General features: G+C 38.6%; 1 protein-coding gene across 2 annotated transcripts in view; it reads right to left on the reverse strand.

Moving 5' to 3' along the window:
- tmem266 (transmembrane protein 266) overlaps nucleotides 1-17,732 on the reverse strand; it is a 118,024-nt gene that overhangs the window by 60,253 nt on the left and 40,039 nt on the right. For both annotated transcript variants that reach the window (XM_067435771.1, XM_067435770.1), the window contains exon 3: nucleotides 118-306. In XM_067435771.1, the coding sequence (XP_067291872.1) occupies nucleotides 118-306 (189 nt within the window). The remainder of the gene's footprint in view (nucleotides 1-117; nucleotides 307-17,732) is intronic.

Here is a 17,732-nt window from a genome sequence, read left to right on the forward strand (position 1 = left end):
GGGTATATTCCCTTTTAAAAAGCACATTTTTTAGATTTGGGTTAGATTTAAAGCAATGGGAAGCCATTTGTGTACGTGTTTCTGTGCAGAATCGTTGGTGTGCCAGCAGTTTCTTACCCTTCTTGGTTGTCCTCTTCATCCAGATTGGAAAGTAGCTGGGATCCGGCCAGCGAGAGGTCCAGGGCAGCTAGAGGAAGATCCCTGTAGGCGAAGCTGACCAGCTGCACTGGAGCCATGCACTGGCCTTCATCCTCCACCTGCTGAGAGATCACCTCCAGATCCGGCACCGCCGCCTGCTGAGGGGGCCTAGGGACACATGGGGGACACTACTCTATTGTCTTCATACATTAACTGTCTCAACAAGCTACCATTAAAAAAATGACCTGGATTACCACAAAGACTTGGAACCACAGACTAAATGAAACCCAACTATCATCACACATGGGAATTGAAAAGTCAACATGAAATCAAAACTGTTACTCTTTGCTATCTTAACACATGTGTCTGGCCTTATTGTAAATTCTTTAATCAGTGCAATGATTCATCATAATCTTTCACTGACAACCAACATAATTCATAATTCACTCACTTTATATAATTGGCAATCAATGCATTGGGAAGTTAGACTCATCTTAAAGAATCTGTTCATTTAGCAAAATCGCAAATCATCTGAACAAACCAAATGAGGCTCTGATTCATTAAGGCCCTGTGAGGAAATCTTACATGATTTTTTGTAGACAACTAGTTGTTCATTACTTCGAGAATTAATTGTCTTCATGTTTTGTGTCAAATAAATATTGATTTGAAAGCTTGTAGTGTAGATAATTTCACTGTATTTTGATGGTTTCATGTGGAAGAATGTCACAATATGGAAGCAAATTGGGTTGTTTCAGGTTGACTTTAAACAGCAAACAATGGCAAGCCCCAAATAAGAAGTGTACTGTATAAAAACAGAAAATAAGGCAATAATTAAGTGTCTTAGATTTAGCATATGGAAAACCGCCATGGCCGCAGAGGTATAAGGCAAGGCGTACAAAAGCAATGCACAAGGGAACTATAAATGTGGCACAAATAAGAAAGAGAGAGAGAAAAAAAGAAAAATCACAATTCATGAGGTGGATCAGAACACAGGAGAGGTCAGGGATGAGGAGTGTGTTTTATTCTGACAATGTATGATGTATGAGCCACGAACACAATGAACAACTAGCAACAGGACAGGGAACTGAATCACAGACGCCACAGAGACCCAGAATCCCATTATTGAGACGTATTCCCGCAGATTACTGACTGATGTGATTCTAACACAGACGAGAAGCAGATTGAGAAATCTCAAAAAGGGCATGGCCCCAAATAGCAGAAGTGGAATATGGAAATGCATGCGAAACCTCAATGGCTACATAAGTAATGCATGAAAGAAGATTAAGTTGTGGCCAGCGTCCCACGTGTCGAGATTGATTCCTAAAGCCAGAATATTCATCACGGTCGGAGCATCATGCGTTGCATTCTACAATAATGAGGTATCCAGAGAATTTCAAAGCACAATATTGTGGCAAAACAACAAAGTCCCACAGTTGGATGTCATGGCTGGTTCTACCCGGTTTTGTCTTTGATTTATTGGATTCAGTGTGCTGATTCATCTCACGTTTGCAGTCTGGGATTGCTGTTCTCAATCTCAGCGCAAACAAGGCAATGAATATATACTTCTGCAATGCTCACAGTTCACCGTTTGCTTTTGAAACCAAACTTTACGGAGGTAACTTACAGAAAAATTTCACCCAAATGTGTTTTGACAGACTTGAGGTTGAGTAAATGATGACAATGTTAATTTTTGTGTGAACTACTACAGTAAATAACAGAGGATAGAGGGCATGTAGTCTAGCCATTTGTGCAGCCAGACGGAGATATTTCCAAAATAAGCGGCAATGTGATAATTGTAATCATAATGTACACTCATAACTGTAATCGATACTTGCGACCCTTAAGATGGCTTAATCAAGGGCGGAAGAAAGGACAGAGATGGGAAGAAACCTGGGTTTTGGCTTCTGTCCCAGGCGTGCCGGATGAGAGGAGATAAATTATGCCAGTGCAAAAAAAAAAAAAAAAAAGAAGCGACGAACAAAAAAAGGAAGCTTGTAATAGTACAGAGACTTAGGAGAATAACGAAGCATTGCCACAGTGAATACAGGGTCAACAGTGAGAGGCTGGATGTATGTGTGGATTGCCATTATAAGATGGTGATGTTATGCTGGGAGGAGTCTCTGTTGGATACTGTTGCCCTTCCCATTCCCAATCTTTAAAACATTAATGGCTGTGGACACAAACATGTGTCATTTCTCCAGAAAACCTCTTTATTCCGCTGTTCTTTTGTATATTGAGCAAACAATGCATCAAACATGAATGAATGATGAATAATTGGAGGAATATTAAGAAGTCTGTCTGGGATGTGGTATAATTTACATAATATATAATTTAGCAAGAAAGATATTATATTTTAAAAATACTTTAAAAGATAATTGAAGTAATTAATAACAAAATTTATAAAGATAATACACTGTGGCAATTTTCCTGACAAATTGCTGCACTGTAAATGCAAAAAGGTCTCTATTTATACAATTGTTTAATAAAATTATATCATTTATATATAACTGAGACGTTTTTTGCATATATGCCCACCTTTGGTGCTTTCGGCGGTATATAGGGGTCAGCATGGGTGTCCTGACTGATCTGCGGATATGCAGCCCCATACACAACAAACTATGTATTCTGACACCTTTCTATCAGAACCGTCATTAACTTCTTGAGCAATTTGAGCTACAGTAGCTCGTGTTTGATCGGACCACACGGGCCAGCCCACGTACATCAATGATCCTTGGCCGTCCATGACCCTGTCGCCGGTTCTCCACTGCTCCTATCTTGGAGCACTTTTGACAGATACTGACCACTGCAGACCGGGAACACCCCACAAGAGCTGCAGTTTTGGAGATGCTCTAACCCAGTCATCTAGCCATCACAATTTGGCCTTTGTCAAAGTCAGTCAAATCGTTATGCTTGTCCATTTTTCCTGCTTCTAACACATCAACCTTGAGGATAAAATGTTCACTTGCTGCCTAATATATCCCACCCACTAACAGGTGCCGTGATGAAGAGATAATCAGTGTTATTCACTTCACCTGTCACGGGTCATGCCTGATCGGTGTGCATATACTGTATTATCATAATATATATTTTATGGAATTCTGTTAAAATTTTGTATTTATAAAATAGAATGACTATTGCTGGGTTATCATCATTAATAAACCATTTGTTAATTGGAAAAATAATACATAAAAACGAAATAAATTATAAAATAAAATATTAGCTGAAAAAATACATGAAAAAAAAAAAAAAGAAGTGTAAGTTGAACTAAAATGTAAAATAAAATAAAAACTAAAGCAGAAAAAACGTAAATAAAAAAACTAATACAAATATAATATAAATAAGCATCAAAAGGAATAAAATTTAAACAAATTTAAATTAAAAATTAAAGTAAAACTAAATAATTACAAATATTCATTAATAACTATAATAGTATATAAAAAGACTATATAAATACATAAATAAATAAACAAAATAATTACTATTTATATAAATATGAAATACTATAACACTGCACCATTGGGAATAATTGCATAATTAAAAAAACTCAAAAAGTAACATTACAGTAATGGCAGGAAATGTGGTTATTTGTCAAAAATAATATCATCGCAAAAAAATATCATTGATCTGAATAAGGATACATTTCCTTTATATTTAATTTATTTATTCTTTATCTGGAGATTTGCCTATACAAAATTTTACAATAAATTACAGTAGTGTTCTGTACTTCATCATAGCTTTACAGACACAAAAATGCTCCGTGACAGCAGTGCTTCGATCACACTTCTCCAAGAGAATCGCTTTTCACACCCTTCATGCTGGCTGGCTGGTAAAGGACAGGCTCAGCATGTGGCGTCCCGTCCTCCCTGATGCTATCTGCACACTTGGCACTGTTTCCCACCGATTGCTAACAGGACTCTAATCAGTCCTGACACGCACAAACTGTTCAGGGCATCAAAATCACATTTGCAAATAACCATATGCAAAGCCGTAGCGCTGTCAGGTACTGATGAGTGTTCGCTAGTGGCACGAAGCCCGCATGACGTTTCTGCTTGCCACACCGCAGGACGAGTAGTAGAGGACACAGACGGTACAACAGCAAGTTTTGATGTACGAATTAGAGGGGTTACTGCGGGCCTAAGAGCCCCTCGTTCTCCAATTATCTACAAAATCAGACCTTGTGCTGGCATTAGATGTTGGATCCCAGTAGTTTATCCGAGGATGTGTTACCATGACAAGTCATAAACAATGTGGTTTGTTTTCAACAAACAAACCTGTATAATTACAGGTTAGTGTAGAACCACTAGTTGTTGTCAAAGTTTGTATTGCGTCTTTCCGTATGGTTACACACTTGCATGTCGTTATATGATTTTTTTTCCAAAATCATACTGGTGAAAAAATAAATTTCCCACTAGTGAATGTCAGCGATTTAGTTTTGTCCATCATAGAATGGTCGCTTATGAGGCAGTGAGTGCATCGGCATAGAGGTTACAAAGGTTATTATAGCTTTGTGTTATAAAAGACAAAGTGTTAAAGGGAAAGTTCACGCAGAAATTAAAATTAGCCCATGATTTACTCACCCTCAAGTCATCCTAGGTGTACATGACATTCTTCTTTCAGACGAATAAAAGTTGTATTATTAGTTATATAAAAAATGTCCTGGCTCGTTTAAGCTTTATTATCATCTGTCCATCAAATAACGTGCTCCACATGGCCCCAGGAGATTAATAAATGCCTTCTGAAGTAAATCGTTGTGTTTGTGTAAGAAAAATATCCATATTTAAACTTTTTTGAATGAAAGTTCTGGCCGATCGTTGTCTGTGGAAAAGTGTTGAAAGTGCCTTCTTGGAGTTCAAGATGCGTACACGATGTCTGACGAGCGTAACTGGTGACGGAAGCCTTTGAACTGCAGAGGCACTTTCAACAATTTTCCCATAAATGGAAGGCGATCGACAGGAACTTTAAATGATAAATGGATTGCATTTATATAGTGCTTTCCTATGGCCAATATCCAAAGCTTTTAATCATAGCGTTTTACATTTTTGCCTCACATTCACCTATTCATACACTCGTCAGGAGCAGCTGGGGTTAGGTGTCTTGTTCATGGACACCTCGACACTTGGTAAGGTTGAACCGGGGATTGAACCACCAACCTTCTGGTTTGTAGACATCCTACATGAACCACTAAGCCACTCCCGCCCCCTACTTTAATCCAAAAAGTTTTAAATATGGATATTTGTCTTACACAAATGCAAAGATTTGCTTCAGAAGGCCTTTATTAACCTTCTGGAGCCGTATGGAGCACGTTATTTGACGGACAGATGCATTTTTATGGACTTTTAACAGAGCAACAATCCCTGCCACTATATAGCTTGGATTAGCCAGGACTTTTTAAATACAACTCAACATTTATTCATCTGGAAGAAGAATGTCATATACACCTAGGATGACTTAAGGGTGAGTAAATCATGGGCAAATTTTCATTTCCTCAAATACATAAAACATTAGCCTTACACCATGTGGCTAGTGTTTTGAATAAAGATAACGCTGTTCTTTATTTACCCTGGCACTGAAAACAAGCAGAGACCGTCTCCAAAATGCATGCAGGACTTAATTCATGATTGAGGTGGGTGGAGCTGTTGTAGGTTTTGCCGACAGTTTGAGGAGCCACTCGAGCTGTGAGGTTTAGTCACGAGCTCTTATAAAGTCGAACCATTTTCAGAACGATAATGTCACAGAAGGAACGCATGAATATACTGACGTTAAATGTTAAAAGCCCTGGCTCTTGGTCCTCTGTGTGCTGCCAAACCACCGACGCATGGACTTCACAAGACCCCTGAAGGTGTGCTGTGGTATCTAGCACCAAGACGTTAGTAGCAGATCCTTCAAGCCCTGTAGGTTGCAAGGTGAGGCCGCCATGGATGGAACTTCTTGGTCCAGAAACTCCCACAGATTGGTTTGAGATCTAGGAAATGTGTAGGCCAGAGCAACACCTCTAACTCTTCATCATGTTCCTCAAACCATTCTTGAACAATGTGTGCAGTGAGACAGGGTGTACTTTAGGTACAGTAGGTGGCACGTGTCAAATTGACATCCACGTGAATGGCTGGATCAAGAGTTTTACAGAAGAACATTGTCAAGAGCACCACACTCCCTCCATAGTCTCCAAAATGCATGCAGGACTTCTTTCATGATTGAGGTTGATTGAGCTTCTGTATGAGGTTTTTTGTCACCTCCCAATGCATCCTGGTGCCTTTACTTCCTCAGGTAAACGGCACACATGTACACGGCCGACAACATGATGTAAAAAAAAACGGGACTCATCGGACCAAGCAACCTTCTTCCACTGCTCCAAGGTCTAGTTCTGATGCTCACGTGCTCATTTTAGGCAGGTCATTACAGGCACTCTGACTGGTGTGATGCACTGTGTGTTGTGAGACGTTCCTCTTATAACCATCATTACACTTTTGTGTGACCTGTGCCACAGAGTAGACCTTCTTTTGTCTCAGCCCAGACAGGAGAGCCTTTGTTGCCCTCATGCATCGATGAGCCTTGGGCACCCAACACTCTGTCGCTGGTTTGTGGCTCCTCGCACACTATTTGTTAAGTCTCACCACTGCTGACCAGGAGGAACACACAAGCCGTGCCATTTTAGAGATACCCATTTACCTTGACATAACAATTTGGCCCTTATCAAAGTCGCTCAGATTTGTATTCCTGCTCATTCCTCCTGCATCCAACACGTTGATAATAACTAGAACTGATTCTTTGCTTATTATCTAATCTACCCAGACTTAAACATTTGGCCTTATTAGGAGATGATCAACAGTATTTGCTTCACCTGTGACTGCTTATAATGTTTCGGCTCAGTGTATAATGATGCGTTTAAATTCATGCGTCGTTGCACACACTCAACACTTTTTTTTCTTTTACTGACTGATAGACGTAAACTAGTTGCCGTCTCACTTTGCCCCCAGTGAGTTTCGAGCGCAGAGTCATAAATCAGCAAGAAAGAATCAATAGAAATAAATAAGAAAGCAGCCCACAGGGACGAACATTACCCCCCACCCACCAATTTTATGTATTACTACGCTTTCCAGCTTTATAGCTTCAATACATCATAAATAAAGGCTGGTTACCAAAAATATGTATTTTAAAAAAAAAAATACTCCACCAGTGTTTGTCAAGTGAAGGAAATGCTAAGCTTGAGGGAATGTATTTCCCCTGAGAGCTTGGAACTTTTTACACATAAACCCCAAAATAACAGTTGTCTGGCAATGGTTGGTGAATATAATGAATTATAAAATATACATATGATTATAATAAATATAACTTTAAAATATTGTATACTCATTTCAGACCATTTTGTCAATTGATCCAGAGGTGCTTATGTCTTCTTTACAAAGGACTTTCAAGGACATTTTTTTGGGTGTTACAGTAGCCCTCAGATAATAAAATAATAATAAAATGTTTCCAAAATCCTAAGACACAAATACTATTTTGAACATGTTATACATGGTTTAGGTGGAAATGTTGCAAGTGCTTCACAGGGAGGCTCCAATCTTCTGCAGTCTCTAAATGACTTTCGCTCCACCACAGAAATGCTCAGACGGCAAAGTGAAAAGAGCGGAGCTCGACTGAATATGAACCATAGTAAATCTGCAAGAGGAGACTATGCGGGCAGGCATAACAAAAATTGAATGTTAATCTGTGTTAGATTAATAGGTATGGTATAGCATATACAGTGTTGTTCAAAATAATAGCAGTACAATGTGACTAACCAGAATAATCAAGGTTTTTAGTATATTTTTTATTGCTACGTGGCAAACAAGTTACCAGTAGGTTCAGTAGATTGTCAGAAAACAAACAAGACCCAGCATTCATGATATGCACGCTCTTAAGGCTGTGCAATTGGGCAATTAGTTGAATTAGTTGAAAGGGGTGTGTTAAAAAAAAATAGCAGTGTGGCATTCAATCACTGAGGTCATCAATTTTGTGAAGAAACAGGTGTGAATCAGGTGGCCCCTATTTAAGGATGAAGCCAACACTTGTTGAACATGCATTTGAAAGCTGAGGAAAATGGGTCGTTCAAGACATTGTTCAGAAGAACAGCGTACTTTGATTAAAAAGTTGATTAGAGAGGGGAAAACCTATAAAGAGGTGCAAAAAATGATAGGCTGTTCAGCTAAAATGATCTCCAATGCCTTAAAATGGAGAGCAAAACCAGAGAGACGTGGAAGAAAACGGAAGAAAACCATCAAAATGGATAGAAGAATAACCAGAATGGCAAAGGCTCAGCCAATGATCACCTCCAGGATGATCAAAGACAGTCTGGAGTTACCTGTAAGTACTGTGACAGTTAGAAGACGTCTGTGTGAAGCTAATCTATTTTCAAGAATCCCCCGCAAAGTCCCTCTGTTAAAAAAAAGGCATGTGCAGAAGAGGTTACAATTTGCCAAAGAACACATCAACTGGCCTAAAGAGAAATGGAGGAACATTTTGTGGACTGATGAGAGTAAAATTGTTCTTTTTGGGTCCAAGGGCCACAGGCAGTTTGTGAGACGACCCCTAAACTCTGAATTCAAGCCACAGTACACAGTGAAGACAGTGAAGCATGGAGGTGCAAGCATCATGATATGGGCATGTTTCTCCTACTATGGTGTTGGGCCTATTTATCGCATACCAGGGATCATGGATCAGTTTGCATATGTTAAAATACTTGAAGAGGTCATGTTGCCCTATGCTGAAGAGGACATGCCCTTGAAACGGTTGTTTCAACAAGACAATGACCCAAAACACACTAGTAAACGGGCAAAGTCTTGGTTCCAAACCGACAAAATTAATGTTATGGAGTGGCCAGCCCAATCTCCAGACCTTAATCCAATTGAGAACTTGTGGGGTGATATCAAAAATGCTGTTTCTGAAGCAAAACCAAGAAATGTGAATGAATTGTGGAATGTTGTTAAAGAATCATGGAGTGGAATAACAGCTGAGAGGTGCCACAAGTTGGTTGACTCCATGCCACACAGATGTCAAGCAGTTTTAAAAAACTGTGGTCATACAACTAAATATTAGTTTAGTGATTCACAGGATTGCTAAATCCCAGAAAAAAAAAATGTTTGTACAAAATAGTTTTGAGTTTGTACAGTCAAAGGTAGACACTGCTATTTTTTTGAACACACCCCTTTCAACTAATTGCCCAATTGCACAGCCTTAAGAGCGTGCATATCATGAATGCTGGGTCTTGTTTGTTTTCGGAGAATCTACTGAACCTACTGGTAACTTGTTTGCCACGTAGCAATAAAAAATATACTAAAAACCTTGATTATTCTGGTTAGTCACATTGTACTGTTATTATTTTGATGTAATCATAGTAGGTCGTTTTGATAATACTGATTGATATAATTACAACTTTTATAGCTGGTGTTAGAAGTTATTTAAAATATAATGTTATTAAATATTAATAACATTATATTTAAAATAACTACGAAGACCAACTATAACAATTAACAACAATACAAATGCAATGTATTTACACTTCACCAATGTTTATATAGAGATTAATATAATCTCTTCATTTCTGTTCTGTTCTGTTAAATAAAGGATTAGTTTACCCAAAATTGAGAAAATTAGCCCATGATTTACTCACCCTCAAGTCATCCTTGAAGTATATGACATTATTCTTTCAGACGAATAAAATCTGGGTTATATAAAAAAAAAAGTCCTGGCTCTTCTGAGCTTTATAATGGCAGTGAATGGTTATGTCGTCTTTGAAGTGCATCTATCCATCATATCACTGCTTCACACGACCCCGGGGTGTTAATAAAGGCCTTCTGAAGCGAAGTGGGGTTTGTCTAAGAAAAAAATCCATATTTAAAACTTTATAGACTAAAATACTGGGATGCAAGTCGACTTGCGCTAAAAGAGTAACCCCTGACACGATGTACAGGAGCATTGCAGTCTTTGACGCCTCTTGCGGAGAGTGCTGGGCAACAAACTCAAGCCCCTCTTCTCTTATGTCAAAATCCTCTGCCATATTTATTTAAAAATTCTCATCAAGGGTTACTCTACTTCTGTACCGCTGACCGCCCGAAGTTATTATAGTTATTTTAGTCTATGAAGTTTTAAATATGGATATTTTTCTTACACAAACACGCCACTTTGCTTCAGAAGGCCTTTATTAACCCACCGGAGCAGTGTGGAGCAGTTATATGATGGATAGATGCACTTTTATGGACTTCAAAAACGACATAACCATTCAGTGCCATTATTAAGCTCGGAAGAGCCAGGACTTTTTTAATATAACTCTGATTGTATTTGTCTGAAAGAAGAATGTCAAATAACTAGGATGACTTGAGGGTAAGTAAATCATGGGCTAATTTTCATTTTTGGGTGAACTAACCCATTAATAATAAAGGGGTACTTTCAATGCTGGGAAGATGGATCTGTATTTAATCTGGGTCATTAATGTAGTAGAAATGTGAATTTATTTTGAATTTGGTGCCTTCTAGACTGAGAAAAGACAGAACATGTATTTTTGTCTCATGGGGATGAAAGACAACAATTCCCAGAATGCTTTGCTGCCCTGTGAGGCCACTCCCAAAGCCACCGCTACTGTTTTACTGTGACTGAGTTGGAGAACAGACACTACAATTAAATACTGAACGTGTCTGTTCAATATAATGATCGAGTCGCTGCGCGAGTGTCACAGCACAAACGCTGCAGGAGTCAGATTACATTCACCGTCATGAATGAGCTGATGAGCTCTCGTGATAAGAGCTGAGGTAATTGCGACTGCGGTCGCGGCATACATTCACAACGCGTGTTCAGTCTGGCACATTTTCAGTTCATGCCTTTGGAAGCTTAACTTTCATAGAAATTAATTTGAGAAGTTAAAACACTTACATTGCTCAGCATAGCTCCGTTTACATGAATGCCTGCAGCTGCGAGCTGAGCTGGGAGTGCAATCCCACCGCACATGCGCGAGTTGAAAACATGCGGAAATCGCTCCCTCTGCTGGCTGTAGTCTTTAGCCTTTGGCCAAAAATTCCTCCGATGATGCAAATATTTTTCACCCATAAATGAAAATTAGATGTTTACCTGGTTACCCCCAGTGCATCCAACATGTAGGTGTGTCGGCAGTAACTTCTGTTCGGTGAGGTCAAATCCAACGCGATCATACATATACCATGTAGATTCCTCATTTGATCGATCTGCGCAAGCACAAATGAGGATCTATATCTCTATACACACACATATATATATATATATATATATATATATATATATATATATATAGAGAGAGAGAGAGAGAGAGAGAGAGAGAGAGAGAGAGAGAGAGAGATAGAGATATATATATATATATATATATATATATATATATATAGTGATATAGATATATATATATATATAATATTGGCTGTCCCGTAAAAGTAAAATAGGTGGTGTGGGGCAAACTGATGTGGTACTGATTTATGAAGGTTTGATGAAGTCACGGTTAAGAATAGAATTTGAATATTATCGACTGAATGAGAATATTGAAGAGTTCAAGTTTAAGTGGGCTATAAATAACTGTATTTGCGATGTTGACTGTGATGGTAATTTACAAACCTATGTATGATAACGTTTGGGTGTTTTGTAATTTTATTTCATGTTCTGTGATGGCTAAATTAATTGATTGAACATTGTTTTAAAAAAAAAAAAAGTTTTTTGTAATTAAAGTTGTTCAAAAGTCTCTCTCTCTCTCTCTCTCTATATATATATATATATAGAGAGAGAGAGATAGAGATATATTTATATATATATATATATATATATATATATATATATATATATATATATATATATAGATATATAGATATATATATATCTATATATATATATATATATATATATATATATATATATATATATATATATATATATATATATATATATATATATATATATATATATATATATATATATATATATATATATATATATATAAATATCTCTCTCTCTCTCTCTCTCTCGCTCTCTCTCTCTCTCTCTCTCTCTATATATATATATATGATCGCATCAGTTTTGACCTCATCAGACGGAAGTTACTGCAGATGGGAAAACTTGATGAGACTCGTCGGGATATGAGGTAAAAAAACAAAAACAAATACCGTTCGGTTTCTCACAGAAACCGATCGGTTCGTGTCTTAACAAATCAATGTGTCGTGAGGAGCAGCAGGGTTTTTGTGCACGTTGCCTAAGCATGTTTTTTTTTTTTTGTATGTTTTCCTCTCATAGAATTGTTACCTATTCACCCCATTGTATGACTTGCACACAGCAACGGTTGGAGTTAAAAATCTCCATTTGTGTTTGACTGAAGAAACAGACACACCTACATGTTGGATGCACTGGGGGTAAGCAGCTAAACATCTAATTTTCATTTTTGGGTGAACTAACCCTTTAACAAGGGTTAATAAATATTGTAGAAGAATTGTAGTAACACTTTAGTATGGGGAACACATATTCACTATTAACTACGGCTTATGCCTCAATAAACTCCTAATTTACTGCTTATTAATAGTTAGTAAGGTAGTTTTTGTAGCATTTAAGTTTAGGTATTGGGTAGGATTAAGGGATGTAGAATAAGGTCATGCAGAATAAGGCATTAATATGTGCTTTATACTAATAAACAGCCAATATCCTAGTAATATGCATGCTAATAGGCAACTAGTTAATAGTTAATAACTGAACCTTAAAATAAAGTGCTACCAGTATTGTATAACATTAGTTCATGGTAAGGTGTAAATAATAGTACCAAGTAAAAGTCTAAATCAGTCCTAACTACTACGGTGTATGTGTTCACTGTAACTTTTTAGTCTTAAATTTTTGCCCACAAATTAATTCTGTGATTTTGTCAAGGTGTTAACGATCAGTCTATTTGTTAGAAATATAAAAATCCTCCGGTGACCCGGGTATGTAAAGCTTCATGATGGCACTGCTGGCACTGTCGGAGGATTACGCCAATGGCAGAATAAGGAGGGAACGACTTTTCATTCATGGATATTATCAGTAAAACTGCTAGCCTGACAAGCCAGACCCACATCAAGATGTTTGGTCTGGAAACTCACCATTGACAGGGCTCAATCCGAGGGGCGGGATAAACAGTTGTCTTTCAAACTCCCTCTGCACGCAATAGGATAGCGCTACCACCAACCAGAGCAACGTGAAGCGGAGCTAGACGATAGATTAAACATTCGCTGTATCTGGTCGGCAAAACTCCGAACACATCTTCCCTTTTTAAAGGGATCCCCTGGTGTTGAGACTTGTATGGCTTAATATAACATAAATGATGTCTCTTACTGAATTATGTAGTAGAAAACCCATGAAAGATCTACGTTATTTTAAAAATCGATTTTATATTTGGACCATGGGCGGCGCCATTTTGTTTGCGTTCTAGGTTGATGACGTAGAGTGGTTGAACTCCTCAATCAGCTGGCATTACCCGTAGCTATTTTTACCACAACGCAACTCGAAAATTGTTTCAGAGTTAAACAAAACCAATGAATTCCTTTGTAATTATACTTAAAACACACTCAAACATACATGTGCACACAAACTCACCTACACAAGTCACAAACAGATCGGCGGGCGCGCACACGACAGGCTCTGTCTCAATCGAGATGTTGGGCTGCTCAGTCTCCACGACAGGGGCTGAATCTGAAATCGACCCTATACCCTTAAATAGGGCATTATTTGAAGGGACGGACATTTGTAGTGTTGTCCGACACCATAGTGGACATGTTCGAGTCATTCAGTCTCACGTTCCACCGCAATAACGAGTAAAGCCGATTTACAAACAGCTGTCCGACTTCACGCACCCAAACATACATGTGCACACAAACTCTCTCTCTCACACAGACTCACACACACCCCAACAGATCGGCGCGAACACACACACACACACCCCAACAGATCGGCGCGAACACACACACACACGCACGCACGCACTGCGCGCGCATACATAACCCTCAATCTATTCCCTGTGTTGATATCCTGTTCAACACATCCTGTTCCCCAGATAGACTGTTGATAGTAGATTAACTATAATGCCTAATGTGACCAGCAGAGGGAAATATCTAGGTAGGACGATGGGATAAAGTAACGTGAGGAAGAGAGGCAGGATGTTTTGGTGATGATGCATGCGATTGAGACAGAGCAGTCAGGTGTGTGTGTGCGCGCCCGCCGATCTGTTTGTGACTTGTGTAGGTGAGTTTGTGTGCACATGTATGTTTGAGTGTGTTTTAAGTATAATTACAAAGCAATTCATTTGTTTTGTTTAACTCTGAAACAATTTTCGAGTTGCGTTGTGGTAAAAATAGCAACGGGTAATGCCAGCTGATTGAGGAGTTCAACCACTCTACGTCATCAACCTAGAACGCAAACAAAATGGCGCCGCCCATGGTCCAAATATAAAATCGATTTTTTAAATAACGTAGATCTTTCATGGGTTTTCTACCACATAATTCAGTAAGAGACATCATTTATGTTATATTAAGCCATACAAGTCTCAACACCATGGGATCCCTTTAAGAATGACTTCAGTGTCGTTCTTTGTTCTTTTCTCAGAGAAAAGCTTAACTCCAAGTCTTCCAGTGTCAGGGTCAAAGCTGATTCGAAAGACTGCCGTTCACCAGCCTCTGTGTTTACTAGTAGCAAGCACAAGCGCAACTCTGCCGTCATTATGTTAAGCCCCGCCCACCGACTCTATACACGATGTGATTACAGCTCAAAAGTTATTGAGAGTTGCTAGACGATACTCGCGGCAGATTAGATTTGCTGCCGCTAGGGTGCGTCTAGATTTCTAGGGTACAAAACTGCCTGAATTTAATTTGATTTGAAGTGTTTAAAATTAACTCAAATATTTTTAATTAAACTAACACTAAAAAAAACACTTTAAAAAAAAACCTGAGAAATATTTTATACAATGTAGTTTTTATGGATATTTCACATAAAAATGATATTGAATGATTTTTGGCAATGTAATGTGTAAGGCACAAATGGCATTTATAGTCCGTATCTAATATTTTTCAATGTCTTTTACCTTTGACAGTGTGACTTGCAAATGATATGCAGATGAGGTCATGCATAGTAAAACTATAGGCGTTGTAAGCTCCATATATGGTGTTTTCGAGAGGAGACAGGATGGAGAAGCACGTACGCACAATCTGCTGCTGGCTGTGATTTATAAAGGGATTTTTTTGCGCAGATTCTGGCGTACGCATGGTTTTATAAATCTGAATTTTTTGTGCGTAAGCAAAATCTAGCTTTTGTGCTTATGTACAATTTTATTAGCCTAGAAATCTAGACGCACCCTAGCGGCAGCAAATCTAATCTGCCCGCGAGTGTCGTCTAGCAACTCTCAATACCCTTCTGAGCTGTAATCGCCTAACTCTTGCCGGGCCAATCACATCGTGTATAGAGTCGGTGGGCGGGGCCATAATGGCGACAGCCGAGTTGCGTTTGCGTGCTTCTAGTAAACACAGAAACTGGCGAACAGCGGTCTTTCGAATCAGCTTTGACCACGACTCTGGAAGACTTAAGCTTTTACGTTAAGCTTCTCTCTGAGAAAAGAACAAAGAACGGTACTGAAGTCATTCTTAAAAAGGGAAGATGTGTTCGGAGTTTTGCCGACCGGATACGGCGAATGTTTAATCTATCAACGAGCTCCGTTTCACCTTCGTTGCTCTGGCTGGTGATAGCTCTATCCTATCGCGTGCAGAGGGAGTTTGAAAGACAACCGTTTATCCCGCCCCTCGGATTGAGCCCTGTCAATGGTGAGTTTCCAGACCAAACCTCTTGATGTGGGTCTGGCTTGTCAGGCTACAATTTTATGATAAAATCTACAGAAAGTTTTATAAATGAGGCCCCAGGAGAGTAGTTCTGTCAAATATGGTGCACGTCTTTGGTAAAATACAGGTTTGTGTGAATTTTATTGTATCTATAAATTCATTACTGTGCTTTATATTGTTTAATTTTAGGCAAAGCAACATACAGGGACACAATGTGAGTCACCTAAACGAGTGTTGCGTCTGTCTTTTCGCGTGATGGAAACACCTGATCCCTTGCGTAAAATTGTATGATTTTTAAATAAAAAAGATAAATGTTTATGTTAAAATATGTACACTGATTGTTTACGGACAGGTTATGGAGCCAGTCACAGCATATGACTGTACCCTGCTGAACGCAATACAAGCTCAGGCTTGAGATCCAGCGAGAAACGGGACAACAGAGACTGCTCGATTACTTCTAAATGTTTTAATGTTTTAATTTAAGTTAATCCGTAGACATTAATTCATGAAGAAAAAAAGAAGAAAAAAAAGCTAGAGTTACAGTAAAAAATAAATCAACTATGCTGGGTTAAATCAACCCATTATCCTGGTTAAATAAACAACCCAATTTGCTGGGTAAAATTGTGTTGTTTTCAACCCAGTGTTTTTTAGTGAGTGTGGAGGGGAAAAAAGCTTCAGTTAACAAATATAACAAATATCTCTGGCACATGCAAGGTTTCTATCTTATATCCAGTTTCTTTGATCCAGAATTGAGTGAGTTATGAGAATCTGTGACCTTATAGGACAATAAAATGCTGTTTCAGCATGGGATGCACAAAAGTCATCATAACACATCCCTTGGTGGGCATTTGTAGACACTAAACACCGCAAATCACAGAGGAGATATCATCTTTACAACGCTCTGAACTCGCAGTTTGCAGAGGACAATATCAATGGGGTAGAAAACAGACTGTGTTATACAGGCTTACAAACAATTGGTGTTATAGGCGAGAAGTCAGTTACAATACATTTACATACCTTAAAGTGCCCCATTATGGTTTTTCGAATGTATCCTTTCATGCAGTGTGTAATATTGTCGAGACTGCACAATAAAGTTATTGTCTCCCTAAAGAAAGAATCGACTCTGAACCGCCTTACGAGTCGTTTTTAATTCGAATCCCACTGAGTTACGTTTCTACATCACCGCCTATGTTGTACGTTGTCCGTCCAAAAACAACTCGACCCGCCCTCAAATGTCATTTTACTGACGACTGCTTCTCAAATCTCACAGTTCAAAGTGGGATTCGTAAAGCTTTCGCTCTGAAAAGATGAGTCAGTACCCAGTTCATTTGGACCACCTTGCTCCTCAGAATCACAACCTGTAAGTATGATTCAATTATTTATGTATATACTTTCTGCAAAGTTACAAAGCACAAAGTCAATCCAAAAGCGAGTTATTCTTTATATCAGTGCGCACAGTTTCTGAACTCCCTGAAATGCCCTGATTTGTAGTCTTGAGTTTTCTTCCGGGAACAAATTTTCCTCATTTAAATAATTCCCGCCCAAGGCATATGCAAAAAAGGGATAATTTTGGGCAGTACCTGAGGTCTGATTGGTTAGTGTAAGGACAGCATCCCGTCCAGACGGCTGAAATGAAGCTAAACTATGGATTTGAAAGCAGTGATACAAGTTGTAATCCTTTTCTCTTGTGTATCTAGGATATCGGATTAATCTCAAATAGGATGCATCATATAGAACAGGCTTCAGGGTTTCTACGGTGCATTCACT

Source organism: Pseudorasbora parva, chromosome 25 (assembly GCF_024679245.1).
Source record: "Pseudorasbora parva isolate DD20220531a chromosome 25, ASM2467924v1, whole genome shotgun sequence".
In the NCBI taxonomy this organism is placed as follows: Eukaryota; Metazoa; Chordata; class Actinopteri; order Cypriniformes; family Gobionidae; genus Pseudorasbora; species Pseudorasbora parva.